Source organism: Pithys albifrons, chromosome 1 (assembly GCF_047495875.1).
Source record: "Pithys albifrons albifrons isolate INPA30051 chromosome 1, PitAlb_v1, whole genome shotgun sequence".
In the NCBI taxonomy this organism is placed as follows: Eukaryota; Metazoa; Chordata; class Aves; order Passeriformes; family Thamnophilidae; genus Pithys; species Pithys albifrons.
Window position 1 is genome coordinate 67,301,759 of NC_092458.1, and position 22,955 is coordinate 67,324,713.

Genomic DNA, 22,955 nt, shown 5'->3' on the forward strand with positions numbered 1-22,955 from the left:
TGCACTAATACGTACCTGTGCTCCTTAGGTAAAACTGCCCGTAGTTCTATTTATTTTTGGTAGAGTTCAGGCACTGGTTGTTTGCTTTACTGTGCTTTATATTACATTTGGAAATGTCTTCTGTTGTCATGTCAACAGACTACTTGCCTGACTGCAAAACAGCATTTTCAAATTCCTCAAAGAAGAGATGTATTGTTGTTTTCTGAATGGTACAAGTTTAGTCACGTGATAAACTAATCCTCTAACTTTATTCAGTTCTAGGTAGATACTGTTCTTAACTGAAAAATAAAATACTTAGTGTTACATACTCCTGTAAATAAGCAAAAACTTGTTTCCTTCTGTGCAGCTGTTGTTGATACTGCAGTCTATCACAATGATAAAGGCTTGAATACAGCTACAGAATAATTCTTTTAGCCATTAAAACTCACTAAAATCGACTCGTATTGTATGCCTGGTGTTGTGTTTCTAGATTGCATTGATACATTTGAAGTTGCTGCATCTTTGGTCTTAGTGGGCTGCTCCTAGGGGCAGAAACTCATTTTGCCTCGATGAAATGTTGGATAAAAACCCCCCTCAGATGTGCTTGTTCTAGTGCTCTTCCACTTGCTGCATGCTGAGCTCTCTGGTGTCCTGAAATTGTTTTTTTTTTTTTTTGGCATGATGATTTTCATAACTCAGCAGTAGCAACACAGCAGGTGAGTTAAACTGGATCTTCATCTTCTTAGATAAAGCCACCATCTAAGTGACTTTCAGGCACTGGAGCCAAAGCTTAAATGAAGTCTGACTTCACACAAACAAAGCTGCTTTCCCATATATTAGTTGAATAAATATTGGCCCATGTTCAGTAGTGAGTTTTTTCCGGTAACTGTATACATCCATTGTTGGTGATTTCTGTCCAGAGAAATAGGTGAACAGAAAGAGACTAAATGGTTCTTGTGATTGTCTGTGAGGGTGAAGTCAAAGCAGGTGTGTTTCAGGACTTAGAGGTGGCAGGTAAAATAAATCCCACTTTGTGGAGTCTGTACTACAGACCTCCTTGATTGCTAATGGTCTGTAGAAAAAGACAAGAGAGCAAGAAATTCTCTTTAAGTGGATATAAATAGAGCTTAAAATCTGTAATAATTGCATTCTACTTAGATTATGTGAATTGTGAGGATAATTACATTTCTCTCAAGACTGACTAAATATTAATCTCTTCTACGAGCCCCCTGCTTGTCACTAAAATAAAAGCTGCTTAAGTTGTGATGACACTGAAAGGTAAAAAATGGCTTTAAAACTGAAGTTAGCACTCTGGCTTTTAGACAGCTAGCTAACTTATGTGACTTGTTTGATATTTTTTCAGCCATCTTCGGATTGATACTGTGAGTTTAAGTAAAGGCTAACTTCTGTTTGCACAATAATGTGGTACTAAACTATGGACAGTGGTATATGTTAACTGTTCTGGTCAGCTTTATGTTTGAGTTGTACTTGCCATCAGGGCTACTGAAAAGCAAGGGTACATTTCTGTAGTGCTAGCCTGGCTGGCATACTGAAATAGTGTCTTCAGAGCTTTTAGTAGTGTTTCTAAACAGTCTTTCTTTAGTGTGTTTGTTATGAAAAAATAGCCAGGAATCTGTTCCCCTTTCTGTAGGGATGTCATGAATAGACAATTAATGGAAAGGCCTTTTCTGTTTGCTTGCCTTAGGAAAAGCCTCCAGGGTACAGGATTTGGAAGCAAAAGTAGTATTGCTTCCATTAAATGTGGCCACGAAGTCTGGTCTTCAGTTAAACCGAGTGTGAGCAGTTGTGGCAGTACCTGCTCTGTGTTAAAACTGCCACGAGCTCTGCTGTAGAAGGCTTTTCTAGCGAAAGTGAGACTTGCTCTGATAACATCAATTACATTAGTTGTTGGAGTCTTTCACTAGTGATGGGTGGCAGTAGTGCTGCTGGTACTGGGGCAGTTTGGCATAAGGTACTTGAGGTTAGAAATTCCCAGAAATCCTTATGTGGTTAGGAGTTGATCTTGATAAACTAGAAAGTAATGGGACTGTGTTTTGGTGGACAGCAGTTCATAGTGTATTTTTGAGTACTTTTGTCTTAACATTGGTCTGTGCAAAGATAGCGACCAAAATGAAGCACTTAAGATAAGCTTGTTGCTGGTGCAGCTTCGGAGGAACTGCAAGTAGCTCAGCCAGGATGGTTTGTCAGCCTAAATGTGTTGCTCCTGAAATGGAACTTATGCATAAGGGGAGGTAACACAACCTGCCAGCAGAAGCAGGTAATCAGGGAGTGTTGCACTTTGCACCCTGCCTTTTTACCAGGGTTTGGTGTAGCATGCAACACTTGTAATATGCATTAATATAAAATAATGGTACAAGAATTACTTGAGAGGTCTGTCTGTGCTGACTTAGGTTTTTCTCTTGTGTAAAACACTCCTAAACCTCAGTGATTGGTTTTCTAAACTGAAGTTATCTGCTTTTCTTCCTTTATTAGTTTGGTTATTTGAGGCCTTGAATTTAACTTGAATAAACTGTACTGCAGAAGAGTTTTGTTGTCTTATTGCAGCAGTTACAAACTGTTGTGGCACCTGTAAATCAAGTTCTGATGGAACTTGACCTGCAAGGGAATTAGTGGGCTAGGTTGATATGTCCCAACTCTTTTAAACCTGTATGAGACAATAATTTTGCCCTAAGTCATATGATTTGAGGACAGAGGGCTCAGAGATTCTAAGATATGTGATCAGTTCCACTTACTACAAAGGAGGGGAACAACAGATTTTCCAGAGTGGTGCCTATAGGCTCTTCTGGTGGGAGTCCATCCTATAAATGAAATACTAAGGAACATGTGGGGAAGTGGTGAGGTGCTTGAGATGAAAACTGTCCTGCTGATAAGTTTTCTGCAGTTCGAAGCTGCTAGAAGTGTTTTCAGTCAAAGTTAAAATTGATTAATTCTGGTATATTTGAATACTCTTAAATCAGTATCATTGTCTCTGTGGATAATGTCAGATGACAGGTTTATTCCTCTTTACAGTTTTGCTGCAGCTTTGTTGGAAATTTTTTCCAGGTTCAGTGTTTCAGTGGCTAGGTAGAAGAAGGTCCTAGAAACCTGTTTCTTCGTTGGACAGTTATATTGTCTGACAGAGATGGAGTTCATTTTCCCATAGCAGCCTCACAGTGCTGTGCTTTGTTATCTAGAAGGGTGTTGATAACACATCAGTGTTTTGGCTACTGCTGAGCAGTGCTGGCACTGTTGCTCAGCTTTTCTTCCTCTCACTCCATCGAGGGCAAGATCCTGGCAGGGGACACAAATAGGCCAGCTGACTCAAACTACCCAATGGGATATTCCATACCAATATAATGTCAGGTCAGTTACAAAAGGTAAATCAAGGAGGAAAAGCGGGGGTGGGGAGCATTTGTTATTTACAGTATTTGCCTGCTGAGCAACTGCTATGTGTGCTGAAGCCCTGCTTCCCAGGAAGTGGCCAGACATGGCTTACTAATGGGAAGTTATTTACCTCTTCACTTGTGTATGTGCAAACTTTTCCTTTTGCTTTAGTAAACTGCCTTATCCCAGCCTAAGAGTAATTTTCCATGTTATTCTTTCTCACCTGTCTGGCTGAGAAGCTTGGTGGGCACCTGGTGTCCAATTGAGGTCACCCACCACAACAATATATGAACTCATACATGCATACATACTATATATATATGTGTATATACGTGTATATATATATCTGTATATATGTATGTGTATATGTGTGTGTGTGGCTCGGCTTCGCAAATGCAGATTTGGGCAGGGCTCTCCCCACGTGGGTGTGCCCTTCCAGCCTGTGCAGTGGATTTTTTAGGTGAGGCACAGCGTGCACAGAACTGGCCCCACCGTTTAAGTCCTGAGGTTTATCTGCCACGGCTGAGCGAGCTTGGACAATGCCAGTGAAGTTCTCAGTACTAGAACCTACAGCACCCGGCATTTCCCAGGAGGTCTCCCATCCAAGTACTAATCCGGGGCTGACCCTGCTTAGCATCTGAGATCTGACGGGATCGGATGTCAGGGAGGCATTTAACTGCCTATGTGTATATATATATAGGATGTCTTGGCAATTATGCAGAAACTGTAGGAGAGTGCAGGAAAAGGTGGAAACAAAACAAGACACTTGGACTATGGACAGTGGTTGTTCCAGAGCTGGATGACAGATGCCCTAATGTGATGACTCTTCATTCTTTGTTTTCCTCTGACAAGATTTAAGCAATAATGTGTTGTAGTATCCAAGTAGTTGTGCTTTTTACTATGCAAGAGCAAGTATTGCTCCTTTCACACTGTTCTGACCTGAGCTCAGAGTCTGTCTCAAACTGTCTGGAGTATTTAAATACCGCATACATCTTTTTTAGCTGACAGAAGTGTACAGGACATAAACATAATAGTGAAACACTTGCTGACTAGAGTCTTCCTCTGTAAGAACTCTAGGCTCAAGGATTCATCTGACAGAGGAAGGCCCTTCGATTGAGTTGGGGACTGCGTTGGTTCAGGCCGAAATTGCTGCCTGTGATAAAAACCAGCACTAGTTATACAGGATGTAATTTCCAGTCAACCCTTAATAACTTCTTAGGCATATCTGTAATTGCTTCTTATAAGCTTCATGATATATCTTTTGGGGAATTTGTAAACAGTAATTTTCATGTCATTAGGAAGTTTGATGACAATACAACATCTTCTGTGTGTACAAGGAGGTGGATGGCCTTTCACTCTTGGAATCATAGAATCGATTGAGTTGGAAAAGACCTCTGAAATCATAAAGTCCAGCCCTTGGTCCAACTCCAGTCCATTTACTAGATCATGGCACTCAGTGCCACATCCAATCTCATCTCTAAAACCTCCAGGGATGGTGAATCCACCACCTCTCTGAGCAGCCCATTCCAATGCCTGATTACTCTCTCTGGAAAGAATTTTTTCCTGATCTCCAGCTTAAATTTCCCCTGTCAGAGCTTGAGCCCGTGTCCCCTTGTCCTATTGCTGAGTGCCTGGGAGAAGAGACCAACCCCCACCTGGCTAGAACTTTCCTTCAGGTAGTTTTAGACAGTGATGAGGTCACCCCAGCTCCCTCAGCCTCTCCCCATAGGACTTGTGCTCCAGTCCCGCACATGCAACTGCTAAGAATCTTGATCATGCCACTTGAATTCAGAGCAACCTTCTCAGTATTCTGCACTGCAATGTTGTTTGTTGGTGGGATGTTCCTAGGAATGGGCTTTCTTTGTTTTTTTCTGTTAATATCACTTGAAATGTGTAAAGCTTGCTGCTATCCCCCTGCAGCAATGGTGAGTGCCTGGAGGTGCTTGTCGTGCTGCCTCTGTACTTGAGAGCTATAGCAGAACCGCAGATGCTGATGGTCAGACGTGCTATTAAGTGTCATGTGCCTGGCAGAACCTTAGCATGCACACACCATTGCACTGAAGTTAGTATTTGAGCTCTTGATTCAAGCAGATCATCTTGAATTTTCTGGGTTGATGTTTTTTGTTTGTTGTTTTTCCTTCCTTCTCTGTTACAGGGCATCTGATCTTTTTGTATGTGTTAATGGAAACAAAGCCTGTTTGGTGAGAGGAGAGTTCAAGTCTGTAACATTCACTTTAGTTACCCAGCCCCTTTGCTGGTTCAGATGTCTGTGCTAGGCTTTCCTAGTAATTGTTCCTGCAAATTGGTGTGTGTTAAAAGCACTGACATCAAGTGATATTCATTCTTCAGCTCTTGGAGAGTATTTCAGGTGTGTGACCTGTGGCATGAGTAGGTGTGGGTGAATGCTGTCTAGGAAAGGACAGTTTGCTGTACTTATCCCTGGCAATGGGATTGCATGTGTCTCGAGGAGGTCCTGTTTTCTTAGTCATGATTATCCTGAAGGTGAAGTTCATCTCTGAGTTGTCATTCTAAAGATACAGGTGAAAGTGCTTTAGATGGCTGATGGGAAAAATGCAGAGCTGTGTTCAGCTGTGTGTTACCAGCACACATACATGTCACAACAATGTAACTGCTCTACTTCTATTACTAACAAACTTTGCCTCTTCAAGGATTATTCAGTAAAGTAAAACTTGGCTTTATAAAACGTTTTTGGGAAACAGGAAAAATGGCAACAATGGGACTGGTTAGGCAAAAACACATCTGAATAAATGGAGGAACTGTACTGAAAAACTGCTGCTGAGTTCTTGTTGCACTGTTTACTGCTTTCATTTGAGTGTTATTAAAATAACTAAGTAATCTTTGTTACTTCAGTAATATGGTAGTGTGTTACAGTTTGTCAATGACACTACTTCCAAATTATGGAGTGGTTAGTTTGAGAAAAATCTGTGCTGCCTTAGAAACAGTGAGGCCAGACTCTTTCAGCTGTACTGCCAGGGTTTGGTACTGTTCCTCCTGACCTGCACAGTGGTGTAACTTGAAATGTGGCTTACGTGAAGTAAGTTGCAGGTACGGAGGAGACATCTCTTCTAATGTTTGCACACCTGTTCAAATGTTAAACTTGTGTGGTTAAGCAAGGTTTGAGTGGGTAACAGCTGTTGCTTTAGGAAACAGGGTTTGTTGTCAGTTGGATGCTCCTGCCTGGTGTAGACTATGAGTTGGCTTTTTGTATTAAATTTTCTTTTTGAAAAATAGCATGTACCTGCTTTTTATACAGGCACATGATTGCTGTTCCTGGTCTGTGTGGTAACAGCTAGATCAGCCCATCTCTAATTAGAGTTGTTCACATTTTCTGTAGGCATCTGTCACGTTACTTAAGCAACAGAAAACATGGAGGGACTTAGTATGTATGAAACTTTGGAAACGGTCTTGGCATTAATGCAATTGTTAGGGTAAGAATCATGTTAGGTCCAGCTAACTGTAAATTTAGTAAGTGACAGAATATTGTTAATGAGTGCTTCGGGTTGGATGCAGTCAGAAAGATTCTTCCTTTAGTATAGTCATAGCAATGTGATGTTTGGAGGAATACTATTCTGATATAAAAACTGCTAGTGCTTGATTTCTAATTAGTATTGCTTGGTGAGTTCACTTTCAGGTCTAAACTGTTAACTTGATTGGCACATATTTTTAAGTCACAAGGTAATTATGAGATGTGTGTTTAATTATGTTCTGTGTTAAAGGAAGATTATTACACATGAGACAAAGCATTTAAAATTACTTACAGGTGGAAGACATTAACAAGTACTTCAAGGAAGTAAGTTCATTTATGTAACTGGACTTTGCTTTAAAACATGCTTTAAACCTGGATGCACCATTTCACTCAGTTGGCTTAGTTGATACATTGAAGTAGAACCACCTGAAATTTCTGTAAAATATCATACTGGATGTTTGATTATACATGATTCTGCTGAGTGATAATAGCAATAAAATGTCTATAAGATGTAGTGAAAGAAATGTTGTCATGTTTCTTTTCATAAGACATCCAGTTAAAGTAATATCTGATTTCCGTGAAATGTAGTAGGGATTTGTATGTGCTTGAAGAGGAAACTGGGTGATAAGATGCATCTTAATTGGTTTTTAATTGATCTTGTTGTTTTTGTTTTTTTTTTCTTTTTTTGCTTGCCCCACTGATTCTGCTGTACTGTTCGAAACTGAGCTTTCTGTAACAAATTGTACCCATGTTGTATCTTGTTACTGTTTGATTTTGGAAGATGCAGTGGTGTTTCATTAGATGGTTTGGAGTTGGGGATGGGGAAAATAAGAGGGAAAAGAAAAATGGTTAAAGCAAATAAGTTGTCTTGGAGACTGTAGTTCTTGTATAACAGAACATTATGTGCTACTGGATAGACTTGGTCACTTGCACACCTCAGAAGGTTCTGTAGCACTGTCCCAAGAAGCCATGTAGATAACTGGTTTGTAACTAGTGTGTTTAGAGAGCAAGGACTTTGCAAGATCAAGAGTCTTAATCTCTTAGGTTGGTTTTGGTAACCTGATAGCATGGATGGCTTATTTGACTCACTTAAAAACAGTGGTTAAATCATCATGTCATCTTGCAGACCTTTTTTCTGAAGTTGTTTTCATGCCCCTTAAGGACTTGATGTGAGGATGGCAAGAAATTACATGGATGATTAGGTCTAGTTAGTGCAGTATGGTTTTGTTTCAAAGTAGAAGAAAGAGTAGTTATGTCTTAGCGTTATAAGTATTTTAACTAACACACACACACACACATAAATAGGGGGGGGGAAAAAGCCAGAAAAATTCATGTGAAAAAGTGTGTATTGTTCTGGAGGATTATTTGTACCTGAGCATAGAGTGGTTCTGAACTTGGAAATGAGACATTTTAAAAATAACATTGCAGAATTTCTAATTTCTCTTGTATTTGGCTTTGTCTCCTCCAACACTTAAATTCCGTGTTTGATGAGGGATAAGCACCTGATCAAGTGCTTGTAACTGAGATGAAAGGCTGCCCTGCCTATTCATGGTGCTGAAGTTGGGATGGATTGTCAATTCTCGTAGCTCATCTGATAATAGAGGTACCAGTGATGAAAGGGGGAGTGTCAGCATTTTGAGTCTGTGATACCTCTGTTGTTTGGTATAGCTCTTTATTATAACAGAAGGAACTTAATGCCTCCGTATCCTAAATATGTCTTTGCGTTGGTATCTTTGAACTGCTTTCTAACTCTGGCTTTCAAAAGCCCGCTTCCAGCTTTTTAGTTGTGATCTGTGATACTCTGATGAAGCACTAAAATGCAAATCTTCTAACCTGCAGCACAGCCAAGTACAGCGTGGTGACATTTCTACCTCGATTCCTGTATGAGCAGATAAGAAAAGCTGCAAATGCATTCTTCCTCTTCATTGCCTTACTGCAGGTATTATTTTATTGCTTTGCCTTGGTTATAAAGTGAAATAGTAATGTAGTGCAAGTTATTTCAGTTATTATACTTAACTACAAATAAATTGTTAAATGTATTTTAATAGTAATATTAATGAGCTGTGTACTAGATAATTGAACTTGGAAGACAACTTAGATACTGTTTTCAACATAGTTTGTAAAAGCAAAGCTCCATTTTGTCTTGTGAAGTAAAAATTAGTGTCATAAAACATGTAACTATTGACGATAGTGAGAAAAGAATGTGTGAATTCCTGTGATGCTGCTGTCTGTTTAGATAGCCCAGATTATCACTGCCTCTTTGTGAATTATGTCATTTGAATGCTCTTCTTGTGAAGAGAGGAGAAATAGAAGACAAGGCGCATACAACAGCTTTATCCTGTAACTTTATGGTGTGGTTTCTTCAAATCTACTGAGACATGAGGCCAACTTGCCCACTGAATTTGGATGTCAGTCAGGCATAAATCAGAAAGCTCTGTGTTCTCCCTTCCGAGAGCTTCGCATAAAATTCTAAATTTACTGGAAATTAATTTTCAATACAAATACAAAATGGCTTTCTCTTTTCCCTCTGTTCACAGCAAATTCCAGATGTCTCTCCAACAGGAAGGTATACCACCTTGGTGCCATTGCTATTTATTTTAACAGTTGCCGGCATCAAAGAAATCATAGAAGACTATGTGAGTATGATTATGGAGAAGGCTGTGCTAAAGGCAAAATGTTTCAAAAAGTGGAATAGAATGCTGTAAGGCCATACATCTCTGAAGTCTGAGTCATTATTCAACAGCAGCAAAGTATCTTTTTGACTTTCAAAGTCCTGAACTTGACTAGAATTTCTGTAGCACACTGAGATGAATAAGTATTTTGATCACACATGGTGAAAAAGAAAACAGTACAAGTCGGAATGCTTGTTTTCACTTCTTCAAACTTGCTTATTCTTGCTTTTATTAGAAAGTCTCTGAGTGTCCGACACTAGAGTCCTGATAAAAATACATGGCCTTTTCAGATGGTCTTGAAAATGGAAGCAGGGAGAAGGCAAGCAACCTGAGCACAAAGCATCTTGGTTTGGGAATAAATCTGCACTAAGGTGCTTGGATACTATTTATCAGAAAGAGGTCTTTCTGCTTGCCAGGTACTGGTTAATAAAATAATTTAGGTATCAGACTAAACGATAGGATAACTACCATCTAACTGTTCCTTTTTTCTCCCAAAAAACCAGTTTGAGACATATTTTTTGCCATTGATACAGGTTTGAGCCTGACTTCCAATATGGCAACTCTCACTTTGAAGTTATTTTAGTCTTTTATAAACCATCTGAATTTGAATGGTTGGTGTGGCTTAAAAAAAAAGAAAACACAGCAGAAACATAAAGGCAAAAACAACCCAATGTATCATCTTGCAGTTTGTCGTGTTTTAGCTGTAATGGTTTTGGAATTTGTAATGAAGTGTAATGAGGTGTAATAAGTGCTTTGTTTCCTTGCAGAAAAGACATAAGGCAGACAGTGCAGTGAATAAAAAGAAAACAGTAGGTAAGATAAAAGTCTTTATATACTTAAAGTGCAAATAATGAATACTTACTTTTGAACAGTTCTCTTTTAAGTCATGGTAGTGGGAAATGCATGTTTTGTGAACTAGGTAGTTACCAGTGTATTTGGATTTTACTTTGCCAAATATTTTAGACTGATACTTGATGGTTTGATACTTAAGGGTGAGGCATTGGGGGAGTTATTAGAATTTATAAGTTCATTTTAATTCATTATAGTTTCAAGGCTGTCCAGAGGTTTATAGTTATCATGTCCTCGAAGAAAACAAAGCAATTTTCTTCTCTGCCAAATTTTGTGCTTCCCCACCCTCTCCCCTGCCAAAACCAGTTAACAACCCCCTGAAACACTAGAAGTTGATGTCAGAAAAATTTTAAGTAACTTCTGTAAATGCTGCTGCCCATAAAATATAACAAGTCTGGGGACTTTTTAACTTTGTTTTCCTGAAGTATCACTGAAGGAGAATTTAGCACAGATATCCAGTGGATGCCTATACGTATCCCTAACTTACTGACATTACTTGGCACTCTATACCTGAAAGCATCACTTCAGTTTTCTTTGCCTCCCTTAACTGGAAACCTGTGCAGAAGATAGAGCTTATGCCCATGCCATAGGGCAGGTTCATGTTCCCCTGCTGGGCAGCTTCTCTTCTGTTCCTCTGTGCAGATCTGTAAGTGAAAAGGAACAGAAAGACTTGAGCTCTGAGTAGAGCCCCTTCCTCCCAAACACCTGAAGTGTCAAAAAACTAAAGGAACATTTCAAGGAACATGGGTAGTGAAAAAACTGCTAGCTCTATGCTTTGGATAGTCTTGTAAACATTATGCCTGTTATTTTCTCTGAGTTTGGTGCTTGAAGGTTTGTGTTGATCATTAAGATTGTATCTTCATCGAAAAGTGTTGCTTTACCAGTTCTCCAGGGTAATTTCTCTAAAACAGTCCGGGAAGATGTTTCAAGTGCATGAATACTGTATTTATTAGTCATTTGAAACTGGCAATTAAGTACCTGTAGCACAGCAGGCCTTGTTATAGGTAATATGAAAGATGGCCCTTCAGGGGTTACAGAGCCAGTTATAATTCACTTGTAGTTAGAGAACGTGTGGTAACAAACATGTCAAGGGAGGTTTATCACAGTAATCGTAAAGAGACAACCTTAAAGAACACAAGGTATCCTAGTGGAGCTAAGTAGAACTTAGCACTTGAAAAATTATTTTAATTCAGCTTTTGTTTTTTTATGTTTGAACACTTGCAATAAATCTTCCATCTGATACTTAAAAATGTATCCTCATACTTAAGAGGAAGGCTAAAGAGGCTCATTCTTGAGACATGTATTATCAGAATGAAAAGCTAATTTAGGTTCAGAGTGGGATTAAGATGAATTAAATTTAGGTTCTCTGTGTGTCCTCTTATAGCCAAGTAAAGTGTAATCACTGCATTCAATTTAGAGAGCAGTTGAGCTCACTGAGGGGTAGACACCTACTGTCTGCTTGGCTGTGTCCTGAACTCTACTGCCTGCCAAGGCCAGTTGTGTGTGCTTAGCAGCATCATGTAGGCTTTGCATTTATTGTCATGTTTAATTTTTTCAGAGAAGTACTGTGCTTTCACAGTGTCTTTTCTGTATTAAATTTACCATTGAAAACATTGGATTGCTTTGCAGAGTGGCTTTAGTATGTAGGAATTAAATTTCCTTTGGAGCAAACTAAACTGAAAGTTCTGCTCCAGATGAGCACTGCACATTTCCATTAGGAGATGGAGTGTGTTGGGCTCTGAGACACTGTTTCCTGTCTTTGGTGGCTGCATATAGTGTATATGGAGATAATATTTAAGCAGACCGGGATGGTTCCGTGGTGTAATGGAGAGCACTCTAGACTCTGAATCCCAAGGCCCTGAGTTCCAGTCTCAGTGGGGGCCGTCCCCTGGCAGTTCAATGCCTCCCTGCCATCCCATCCCGTCACATCTCGGATGCTCAGCAGGGTCAGCCCTGGTTAGTACCGGGTCCTGTGACAGTCCCGAGGACTTCCCTGTCACTGTCCAAGCTCGCTCGGCCGTGGCAGATGAACCTCAGGACTTAAACGGTGGGGCCAGTTCTGCACACGCTGTGCCTCACCTAAAAAGTCCACTGTGCAGGCTGGAAGGGCACACCCACGTGGGGAGAGCCCTGCCCAAATCTGCATTCGCGAAGTCTGGCCATACATACATACATGAACCAGACCAGACTGCATGTAATCCCAAGTGAAGCCCCTGAGGAGCATATTGCATAGACATAGAGGGCTTAGGGACTGTTCTGATGCATTGGTCCTTTCATTGTCCAGTAACAGAATTAAGTCATGAGCATTAATGCTGTATGGGATGCACTTGAATAACGGACATGCACAGGGCTAGCAAACTGTGGCACTAGACTGATGGGAGATGCTTATCCTTCAGAAGCTGCACTTGAAATGGCCCTCCATGTGAAGGTGTTGAGCGAGAGCATTAAGTCCAAGATTTGGGACATCAGTACACTGGGTTTTAGTCTTGAAAAGTCTTAGAAGGTTTATATTGAAATTCTGGTTTTGAGTTGGAGCAGTCTTTTTTCTTAGGTACATGTTCTTCATTACTTTAACTGTTTTGACAATGAATAATTAATTGATTTTTGTTTTTTTTAAATTATTTTTAATCAATCAGTAAGTATTATAGAGAAGACCTATTCTTTTCTGTCCTTTGGAGTACACCTATAAAACTGGATTAAGCAAAGTATAAGAGGCAAAATTAAAACACAAAATTCCTGAACTGTATGATGTCTAATGGAAGCTTTTTCTTACAAGTTGAAAAGAAAGTAGTTGCTGCAGTAATTTGCTTGGCTATTTAATTTTAATAGTTAAATTGATTTCAGTAAGTATGAAAGTGAAATTACTATTTTCTGAAGTAAACTTTGTGGAACTTCAAGCTGCAAAATATATTCATTGTGTGTGAACGTGCAACAATGTCAACTGCGTGTTGAAATGTCTTCAAAACTTTCTAGTTGTCTTGGTTTGAGGGGAAAACCCAAAATGTTTACCCACAAGTGGGAGAGGGGGCATTTCTCCACAATAATCACGCCACTCTTTATCAAATTTAAGAAAAGGAATTTTAGTACAAGAAGGATAACTGTTCTTAACTACTATATATATATATATATGTAAACAGATTAGTGCAAACCGCTTCCCCAACACCACAAGAGAAAAAGAAAACAACAACAAAACCCAGCAGGTTTTCCTCCAGGAGGAAAGTTATACTTAGGCAGTGTCAGTGTCACAGCCCGGCTGGCTGCGGAGTGAGTTTCCAGTCCCTCTCCAGCGAGACAGACGAGTGGTGAGCTCTGAGATGAACTCTGTGTCTCTTGTGTCAAATGAAGAAAAAGAAAGCTGAAAGTGGGGAACCACCATGTGTCCTGGAAAGCAGCTGCAAACCTCTCTCTCTCGGGTCACTGCCCCAGCCGGGGCAGGCAGGCCGTGACAGTGTAGGCGGTGGTGAGACTGGAGCAGAAGCCAGGACCCCAGATGCAGGAACCAGGAGAAACAGCTGTGGCGAGGAGAAAAGCAGCAGCTCAGCCAGAAGCCCCAGCAGAGTAGCCAACAGCAGGAGCAGGAGAGAAAAAAAGAGCAGCTTTCCTCCTCGGCAGCACGGCTCCTCCGTTCCGCCGAGCTAAGAGTGGAAAAAAAAATGTCCCCAAAACCAAAAGAGACAACCTTCCCCCACCTAAGCGATCAGCAGTTAACTGCTTCGTTTTGTTAACTGCTGGCATGGGCAGTTAGTGGCAGGGGAGAGAATTTACATAATAATCCCAAACTGCAACACTAGTATAATGGGGAGCTGTTTTAAAGCAAGGTGCAGGAGATGCTAAATGTTGCAACTCCTCTCTGAGGGTCAAGTCTGCAAGTACTTGACTTTTCACTTGCAATTCTGGACTCAGGCCTTCTCCTAAATTCTGAACTAAGCAGAGCTTGATTCAAGCATAGCACAGAAGCGGAAAGGAACAGATACACCAGAACTGTTTTTCCCCTAAACTGCATATACTTGATCGGCTGAAAGCTCAGTAGTTTTTAGACACATCATTGGCAGTGCTGCCCACTCATTTTTTATTAACTAGTTTACTTCACTGTCATCTGTCTACTCACTGTAATATTAAATATCACAGTTCAGTGCTCTGAAGTGTGTGGCCTAATGACAGGAATTAAGAGATGGGTTTCTTGTGCTTGATCTGCTCTGAAAAGTCTTGCCTTCCCATTTGTGGAGTGGCCTAACCTGGGTAGGATGGCTGAGGCTGTGTTCAGCAGTTTTCTTCTGGGAATATGATATGGTTTTCAGATGAGCTACATGTACGAATTGCACAGAGCAGAGGATAACATTGTTTGTAGTTAAAATAGGGAAATGACCTCTTGAACTTTGATCTGTTGCACACTGCACTTTCTGAACATCCTTGAAGACTGCTTGGAGCTGCTTTCAGTGAAGGTGAACTTAATGTGCTCAGACCTGAACTGGATGTGGTTGCTTAGCAGTAACTGGGCATATTTGACCTTGCTGTTTTGGCTGGAGTAGTATTAAGTATGTAGTAGAATCATTTGGGGGAAGTATTTGAATGGAAAAAGCATGTTCCAGAGTAGATGACCAAGTGTGTTAAGATGGCAATACTGGACTGGGGCTCTACAGAATCAAGGTGTGTTTTAGTGTACCTTGTTTTTTTTTTTCTTATTTCAATGTGAAAGTCAAGAACTAGAATTTACCTGCCAGAATTGGTCACTTCTTTGCAGTAGGGCTTGGAGCCTGCCTGGCAGTTAAGACTCAGTCTTAAATGGGCAATTGGTAATGGTAGTGAGGGTGGATGTGTCAAGAGTCAAAACATGAATGAAATGCAAAGAAAAAGAAGGAAAAATTCCATGGTAAATCATACACAGAGTAAAGATGCTTCCTGATACTGGTTGACAGTGGCAGGAATGCCCTTTGTTTTAATGAAGGTCACTTCCTCAAACAAGAAACAATGCCCATCTGCAGGTTACTACGCAATGATGCCAAGAAGAAATCAGGCCACCAACTGTTGTCTAGCAGGTGATAAAAAATTGCATAAATATGAAGGGCATTTTCTTCCTCTTTCTTGGATTCACGTGCTTACAGCTGTGAACAAAAGTATTGTCTCAGCTCCTGAAAAGTACAGGTCTGATCTGGGTGTTAGTTTGTATTCTGGTCAGTGTTTGCTACTGCTGATACAGTTTTTTGAAACTTTATCTGAATTGTGGCTATTTATTCTAAAATGTGACTTTAAACTTTCTTTCCAGTTCTAAGAAATGGGATGTGGCAGAACATTATGTGGAAAGAGGTAAATAAAACCTGGGGACGGGAGGGAGTGAACGTAGCTGTTGAAGAATTACTCTTGCCAAAATTAATTCGGAGACCAGGAATTAACATATGCTCTGTGAGAATTCTGTGACTTGGGATGGGGGCGGTGGGAAGGATCCTTTCTGTTGTAATAGTCAAAATGGCCTTGAGCAAGGCACCTGAGTACCTATCTTTAAATCCTATTGCTGTGTTACAGTGAAATGCTAATGAATTGTTGTGTTTTTGCTTGTGCAGTTAATAAGTAAACTGTAAACAGTATCTTGTTTGTAGTACACACCCAGAAGAGTAACTTTCACTGCAATGTTGTACCTCTCCTGCAAGTCTAAAGGCTTAACTTTGTTGCCTGTGCTAAAAGGTTCCCAGGTTTTGAGACTAATTAGTAAGCTGCTTGTTCAAGTAAGGAACACAAGCCCTGCCATGGCACTAGGGAACAATGTTCTGTTAAGCCCTGTCCCAGGATCTGGTGAACTTTGTTTCTAGGACCTGGAAGTTGCTGAAATGCTTGAGGATGAATTGATCTCATTGTGGCTTTTAATGCCTTTTAAAGGATAAAATTAGCCCTCTTAACTAATAATGGAGGAGAAAGTGCACACTGGTAAAACCTCTGGGAAATGAGATCAGCCTGAAGACACCTAAAAGCAATTCTGCTGAAGTGTTAGGCTGTAGCAGAAACTGAAGATTGCTAGGGCTTCTGGTGACTAGTGTTGGTTCCTGTTCATGCTGTTCCATGTCCTATTTTTGTAATCTTAAAGCTGAGCCTGAAATTTGTTTTGTGGTTTTTTGTTGTTTTTTTTAAATACCCTTAGGCACTTCCTGAGTTGACCTGTGTCTGTGTCTGCATATTGTCCAGGCTTGCGTTTATTGTTAGGGAGTAACAGTTCTGTACTATCCACCTTAATCACCTCAAGGCAGACTTGTCATGGGAGTGTATTTGTGCTGAAATTGATAGGGAATTTATTTTCAGTGCGATCAGAGCAAAACTAATGAAGCTGCTTGTTCAAATATGCCATCTGTTTCAATTTGTGGAAATTAATGTCTTAAGTATTTTTAAGCCCATTTCAGACTCTGAGCAGTGCATTGGCACTAAACAGCCTGATGCTCATCAGACAAATCTGGTTTATTGTTTTGAGAGTGCTATTTGATTCTTTTTAGAATGGAAATCCCATGCATGTGACTAACTAAAGGTGCTGGAAAGTTTTTGGCCTTCTGTATTTCAGAATTAAGAACTCTGCATATCTCAGATGTAACTATATGACAGGGAAGAACTGGATTATGTTATGTATCTGTAGAGATGATACTACTTGCTAATGACTAGTACAAGCACTGCATCTATGGAGAATTAAGGGAAAAGGGTAGTGAGGATTGGGTAGGTAGTAATATAGGAAAAGAATAGAAGAAACTCTTGATACTTGAGAGAGGTGAAGTTTAGAGATGGATTTTTTTTCCTCTCAGTGAAAAAGTTTTCTGTATGTTAAATAAGACTAAAGAAAAAACCTTAAATTTGAATAATGGCAGAATTATAGAATAAAATAATTTTTACTAAATATAAGCCACAGAAGTTCACAATTGCAGTGAAAAGTACTCTGACTTTCAGAAACACTGTCTCTAGCTGTTCTGTGCATGATGCTGTTCTTCTGACTGGGTGAAAGAAAATAACAAACTAACATTCCAGACAAGCAAACTGTTTGTTTTTCTTTTCCATGCTACTGTACTCCTGACCACAGGTAGCAGTAGGCGATATTGTGAAGGTCACCAATGGGCAGCATCTTCCAGCAGACATGATCATTATATCTACCAGGTATCCAAAATGGGAGTGGAAATGATGTGTCTGATGAACTGAGGTGCAGAGGACTTGAATCTCTGTAGTTGCTCTTAATAAAACCAGACATCAGATGGCACTAATTCTACCCCACATTTAAAATCAAATTTCAGCAATGTGAAAAGACGTCTTTACTATGCAGTGATTCATGTATCATTGGAGATAGTCTCTTCAAAAAGAAGGCTTCTTCAAAACTTGACTTTGTGAGTTACAGGTACTTAATACTATATATTGATGAGTTTGTTGGAAGACCGAAGGTCCTGTACTTAAACTCCATTCAGTCAGTGGCTCAATGGCCTTCTGAAAATCCCTCCACTTAATTAAGGAATCTTAAGTTTTCTTCCAATTAATTCCAGTGATTATCCAGCATATTTTCCTGCCCCTAGGAATAGTTTCTCCTTCAAATAGTAAATCTAAAAGGGCCTGCTGGTATGAAATAACAAAATAGCTTTTTGACTTCATTTACTACTTGTCTTTGATACAATGCATGTACAGTCACTCTATAGCATGGTAGCAACAGTAACCTGTTGAGTCCTGCTTGGTTTAGTTTGAAATACGGGTCAGGTTGTTCATCCGGATATACTGACAAGTGAAGCTTGGTCATAGAATATCCTGAGTTGAGAGAGACCCACAAGAATCACAGCAACCCAACTCCTGGCCCTGCACAGGACTCACTGTTGCACTATGTGCTTCAGGGTATTGTCAAATGCTTTTGGAACTGTGGCAGGGCTGGTGCTGTGTCCAGTTCCCTGGGGAGCCTGTTCAGTGTCCAGTAACCCCCTTCAGTGGATGTAGAACCTTTCCATGACACCCAACCTAAATCTTCCCTGATATAGATTCGTGCCATTCCCTTGTGTCCTGTCATTGATTACCAGAGAGAAGAGATTGGTGCCTGTCCCTCTGCTTACTCTTGTGGGGAAGTTGTAGACCACAGTGAGGTCTCCCTTCAGTCATCTGCTCTCCATCCTGAATAAGCCAGATGTCCTCAGCTGCTCCTCCTATGACTCCCCCTCTAGACCCTTCACCATCTTGGTTGCCTTCCATTGGATGCTCTCTAATAGTCTAATATATGTATTATCTTGTGGCATCCTAAACTGCACACAGGACTTGAGGTGAGGCCGCCCCAGTGCAGAGCAGAGCGAGACAAATCCCCTTCCTTGACCAGCTGGTGGTGCTTTGCCTGAGGCCCCCCAGGACACAGTTGGCCCTCCTGGCTGCCAGGACACTGCTGACTCAGATTCAACTTGGCATCAACCAGGACCCCCAGGTCCCTTTCCAGGACACTTCTCTCCAGCATCTCATTCCATGCTCTGTACATACATCTGGGGTTGCCCTGCCCCACGTGTAGAATGTGATACTTTGCTTTTTTAAGCTTCGTACAGTTGGTGGTTGCCCTAATTTGTCTGTCTCTTAGTTTCTTAAAGCATTTAAGTGATACTTGACTGCTAATCTAGATCCTGTGTTGTGTAAAATAACTTGAAAACAAATCAAGACCACAGTCTATTTAGACAGATGAAGTTTAAATATAAGACAATATTGCACAATATTGTTACAATAATAGCAGACAATAGCACAGTTTCTATTCTTAAGCACATTTCTATTAGCCGAGTCTTATGAAACCTTGCTCTTGTCCATAATTTTCTCCTGTCTGTGTGCTTTTCAACAGTGACTGTAGGCTGCTCTGGTCTGTAGGTTACAGTTATCTTACATGACCCAACTTTTAAGGGACCTTGTTTTTCCAGCTCCTCTATTTTCTGCTCCATCCTTCTTGTCTATGCTATTCCTGGTAGTTTTCATTTTTTTTCAGAGCTATATGTAGAAACTCAGTGTTCTTGAATTATCACATGGTGAAAGATAGAGACATCTTCATTCCATGGTATACAGTATTGCATTTTTTAGAAAACAACCCCCAAACTTCAAATAAACAGTTGTCAACCTTAATGTGCTGTTATGCTTAACGTTGACATCAGTAATTGTCTGCTTTACCATTGAGGAATATTCTGCTTAAAAAGTTCTCTAATATGTCACACTAAAAAACCCTTCTGATACATTTCTTGTGTGGTTCAGCTTTTTGTTCTACATTAGTCTCCTATTCTGTTCTACTAACCTGCTATGCTACCCAAATGATAGAGAATTTAACCCAACGCATGTTGATTTGGGAGAAGCTTTGCTTGAAATAAATAGCAATTTCTATGCAATGCTGCTTTACAATTGGTATTTCCCATGATTCTTTTAAATGACAATACCGTCTCCTCAGTTCACCAGAAAGCTCTGCTTGCTCTGAAGGGGATGGGGTCTTTTGCCTGTGTGTTGATCTTCTGTGTCTGAGCTGATTGTCAGAGGTGAAATAAACAGCTGTTTTTATCTTGACTTTCTTCTCCCATATAGGAGAAAAGGTGACATAAATTAATTTTATGTAAAGCATAAATTTATGTGAAGGAAAAAAACACACTTGAATCCAAACACAACTTTGAGTGGAAATACTTCCACATTTCTGTGGAAATGAGAGCAATTGTGTTGCAAGAGGCCTCCCATCTGGCCTAACCACTTGATTTATAGTAGATAAAGTGTTTGTCAGAGTTAAAATTGGAATTGAGCTGGACTTAATCACTGTCTTTCTTAGGTTCAGATTCAGATTACCTATGTAGGAGTAGACAAAGAATAGCCTCTAACATTTTTTTTATTAAAGAAAAATTATTTGCAGAGAGTAATCTAGTTCCTTACTGTGTTACAAATGTACCTATTCCTTTCTTAATTATTATTTTTGTCCTAAGGAGCCTTTATTCTGCTGGTTGAGTACTTTTGCTGTTAGAGCAATTGGAAAAAAAAACTAGCAACATATCAGGAATGAGAAGTGATATGCTGAAGAAGCATTTGTTTGAATCCAGATAGGAAACTGATACTCCTTAGCAGCCTGACAAGGCAGTTGGCAAAAAAAAGTGGTTTTGGTGGTTCCATACAGAGGTTTTAAATCTTGAGTGGGATGTTAGGAAAAGCACTGATAGAAGTACCTGTACTTATCACGGGTGCTACCTATGCAGAGCCCCTCCATGTTAGATGGAGATAAGAGCTTAACTAATGGAAATTTCAGTTCTACAAGCAATATTTTTGCCCCTATCTGTAAAGGCAGAAGCATCTTTGGAAAATGCAGATCACAGCCCTCAATCTTAATGAACCTTTTTCTGATGCTCAAAAAACCAGCTGTTTAGCACTGACTTCAGATGAACCTCCATAAGCCCCTCAACTTTAAGGTGACCTTGCAGACTTGGCCTTTTGTGTGTTCATTCACAGACAGAACTCAATAGCAGAAAGCATTACCCTCTGCATCCCAACATATCCCCTTTCTATATTATTCAACACTTGGTATTTCATGCGTAGGTCTTGCAGTCTGAAACAATTTTATAGATTGCAATTCAAAATAATCCACATCTGACATCTGAGTTTATCATGACTGGTTAAATTCTAATTAATCTTCTGATTCAGACTTGTCTTTCTCTGTGGTTTGTTGTATTACTGTGTTCCTATGGAAAGACATCTCTCTTAAATATGTGCTTTCAGCACACTCTTTCATGGCTGTATACCACCAATATGGTTTTCTGTCTTCTGCAGTGTATTGGAAAAGTCTATTGTAGACTATATTAGTGCAAAAGTAATACAAAAAAAGTACTGAGTTGTATAATACTGAAAATCTTATGCTCCTTACAGTGAACCACAAGCCATGTGCTATATTGAAACAGCTAACCTCGATGGGGAGACTAATCTTAAAATACGACAGGTAAAGAAAACTGAACTTCATCTTTTATCTTTTCACTTAGGTATATAATGTTAGCTACGAAACAGCATCTACCTTAAAAGACAATAATGCAAGTGCCTGTTGTTTTGTTTTTTTTAAAAAGCACCCCTTTTTAGGTGGCTGTAAGCTGCCTTTTCAGTGGCAATAATGCATCATGTACAAGTGTAAGAAACTAATCTGGAGCAAGTATTTTAAGCCCTAAAGACAAATCAAACAGCCCTCAATTGTGTTTTGCCAAAGGTCCAGTAAATGGGACTTGAGTGCTATACACAAAAAGGAATGTCCACAATGCTTGTGATGAGAGCTGCAATTTCTCCTCTCACAAGTACCATTCAATGAACATTATGCAGAGGCAGATGCTGAAAAGAACCTTCTATATGTTTAAGTTGTTACTTCTTTGTGGTAAGTAGTGGAATTATTTGGATCTTTCTAGTTTTGTTAAATAATATTGATTATAGTGTTTAGAGGTAGTTAAGCGTCTGCCTTTTTTCATTTAGAAAGATTAGGATTTTGAAACAGATTCTTGAAAATCTGTACACTTGCTACTTCTTTACTACATTTGTGGAACTGTGATTTACTGTTGCAGATCTGCCTAGTAAATGAGATGTTGAGTTTCCATAAGATCCTACTTGCTTCAGGACACGTGCTTAAAATACAAGGATATGGCCTTGCTCTGGCTTGCAGTGCTGCAGGCAAACCTTGGCAAGAGAAACATGAAATGGATCCCTCTGTTCATAGATGAAAAGCAGTGGAGTGCTGAGATGAAGGAGCACTCTTGAGATGGAGTAGCAATACATTACATTGCAGTTGCATGGCAGGTTGATCATTAACCTTGAGCATGATCTCAGGGCATAATGGCTGCAGTGACCCAAGAGACTACACTTAGGAATGACTACATTTAGCAGCAATAAAACTTTAGTGGAGCTATACTTTGAGAGAAAAGCCAGGCCTGTTTATACTGCTTCTCTCCTACTTCCTTCTGCATCTGTGCAGCTTTGTGCTTTGAGGATGGGACTTTTGTCTTGGTTAAAGAGAGATCATTTAGGAAATGCAGCTGTCTTGTGCCAGGAGTTTAAGTCAATTGTATGTTAACAGGTTCAAATGTATCCATCATGAATCTTCTTTGTAGGAAGGAGGTATTGAATACCAAATAAATCAAAAAACCCCATCCAGAACATGACAAAAATCAGCACAAAAAAGGCAGCAACAAAAAGGCCCCACCAAAACAAGATCCCCACCAACAAACCTCCATACTATTCATTACTCTTGGTATCGTAGATGTTAAAAGAAAGCACCATTTTCCTAGGTTGCCTTCTAGTAACAATTTTTGACAATCTCCTTTGGATTGGTCTCTGCAGGGCTTGTCTCAAACTGCTAGTCTCCAGTCCAGGGAAGAATTGATGAAAGTGTCTGGGAGGATAGAATGTGAAGGACCCAACCGTCACCTTTATGACTTCACTGGAAACTTGCGCTTAGATGGTCAAAGGTATTAACTTGTCAACAAAGCCATAAAGTCACTTGATTAGGAAAAATGTTTTCTGTGTGCTTTTAGTCTGTAACACAGAGTACATGCATGTTTTTGCTACGGAAGAGGAGGGTGATAGTTAATAATGGTTAATCAGAGCTTCTGTCAGTATAAGGTAACAGT

General features: G+C 39.9%; 1 protein-coding gene across 3 annotated transcripts in view; it reads left to right on the top strand.

The window, feature by feature from the left end:
• The window catches only part of ATP8A2 (ATPase phospholipid transporting 8A2), a 330,508-nt gene that overhangs the window by 40,238 nt on the left and 267,315 nt on the right, over positions 1-22,955 (top strand). For 2 of the 3 annotated variants that reach the window (XM_071553667.1, XM_071553677.1), the window contains exons 3-9: positions 8,690-8,789; positions 9,388-9,486; positions 10,290-10,335; positions 15,635-15,675; positions 17,420-17,493; positions 21,220-21,289; positions 22,666-22,793. In XM_071553667.1, the coding sequence (XP_071409768.1) occupies positions 8,690-8,789; positions 9,388-9,486; positions 10,290-10,335; positions 15,635-15,675; positions 17,420-17,493; positions 21,220-21,289; positions 22,666-22,793 (558 nt within the window). Of the gene's footprint in view, positions 1-8,689; positions 8,790-9,387; positions 9,487-10,289; positions 10,336-15,634; positions 15,676-17,419; positions 17,494-21,219; positions 21,290-22,665; positions 22,794-22,955 lie in introns of those variants that run through there. The other variant, XM_071553685.1, reaches the window with a different exon arrangement.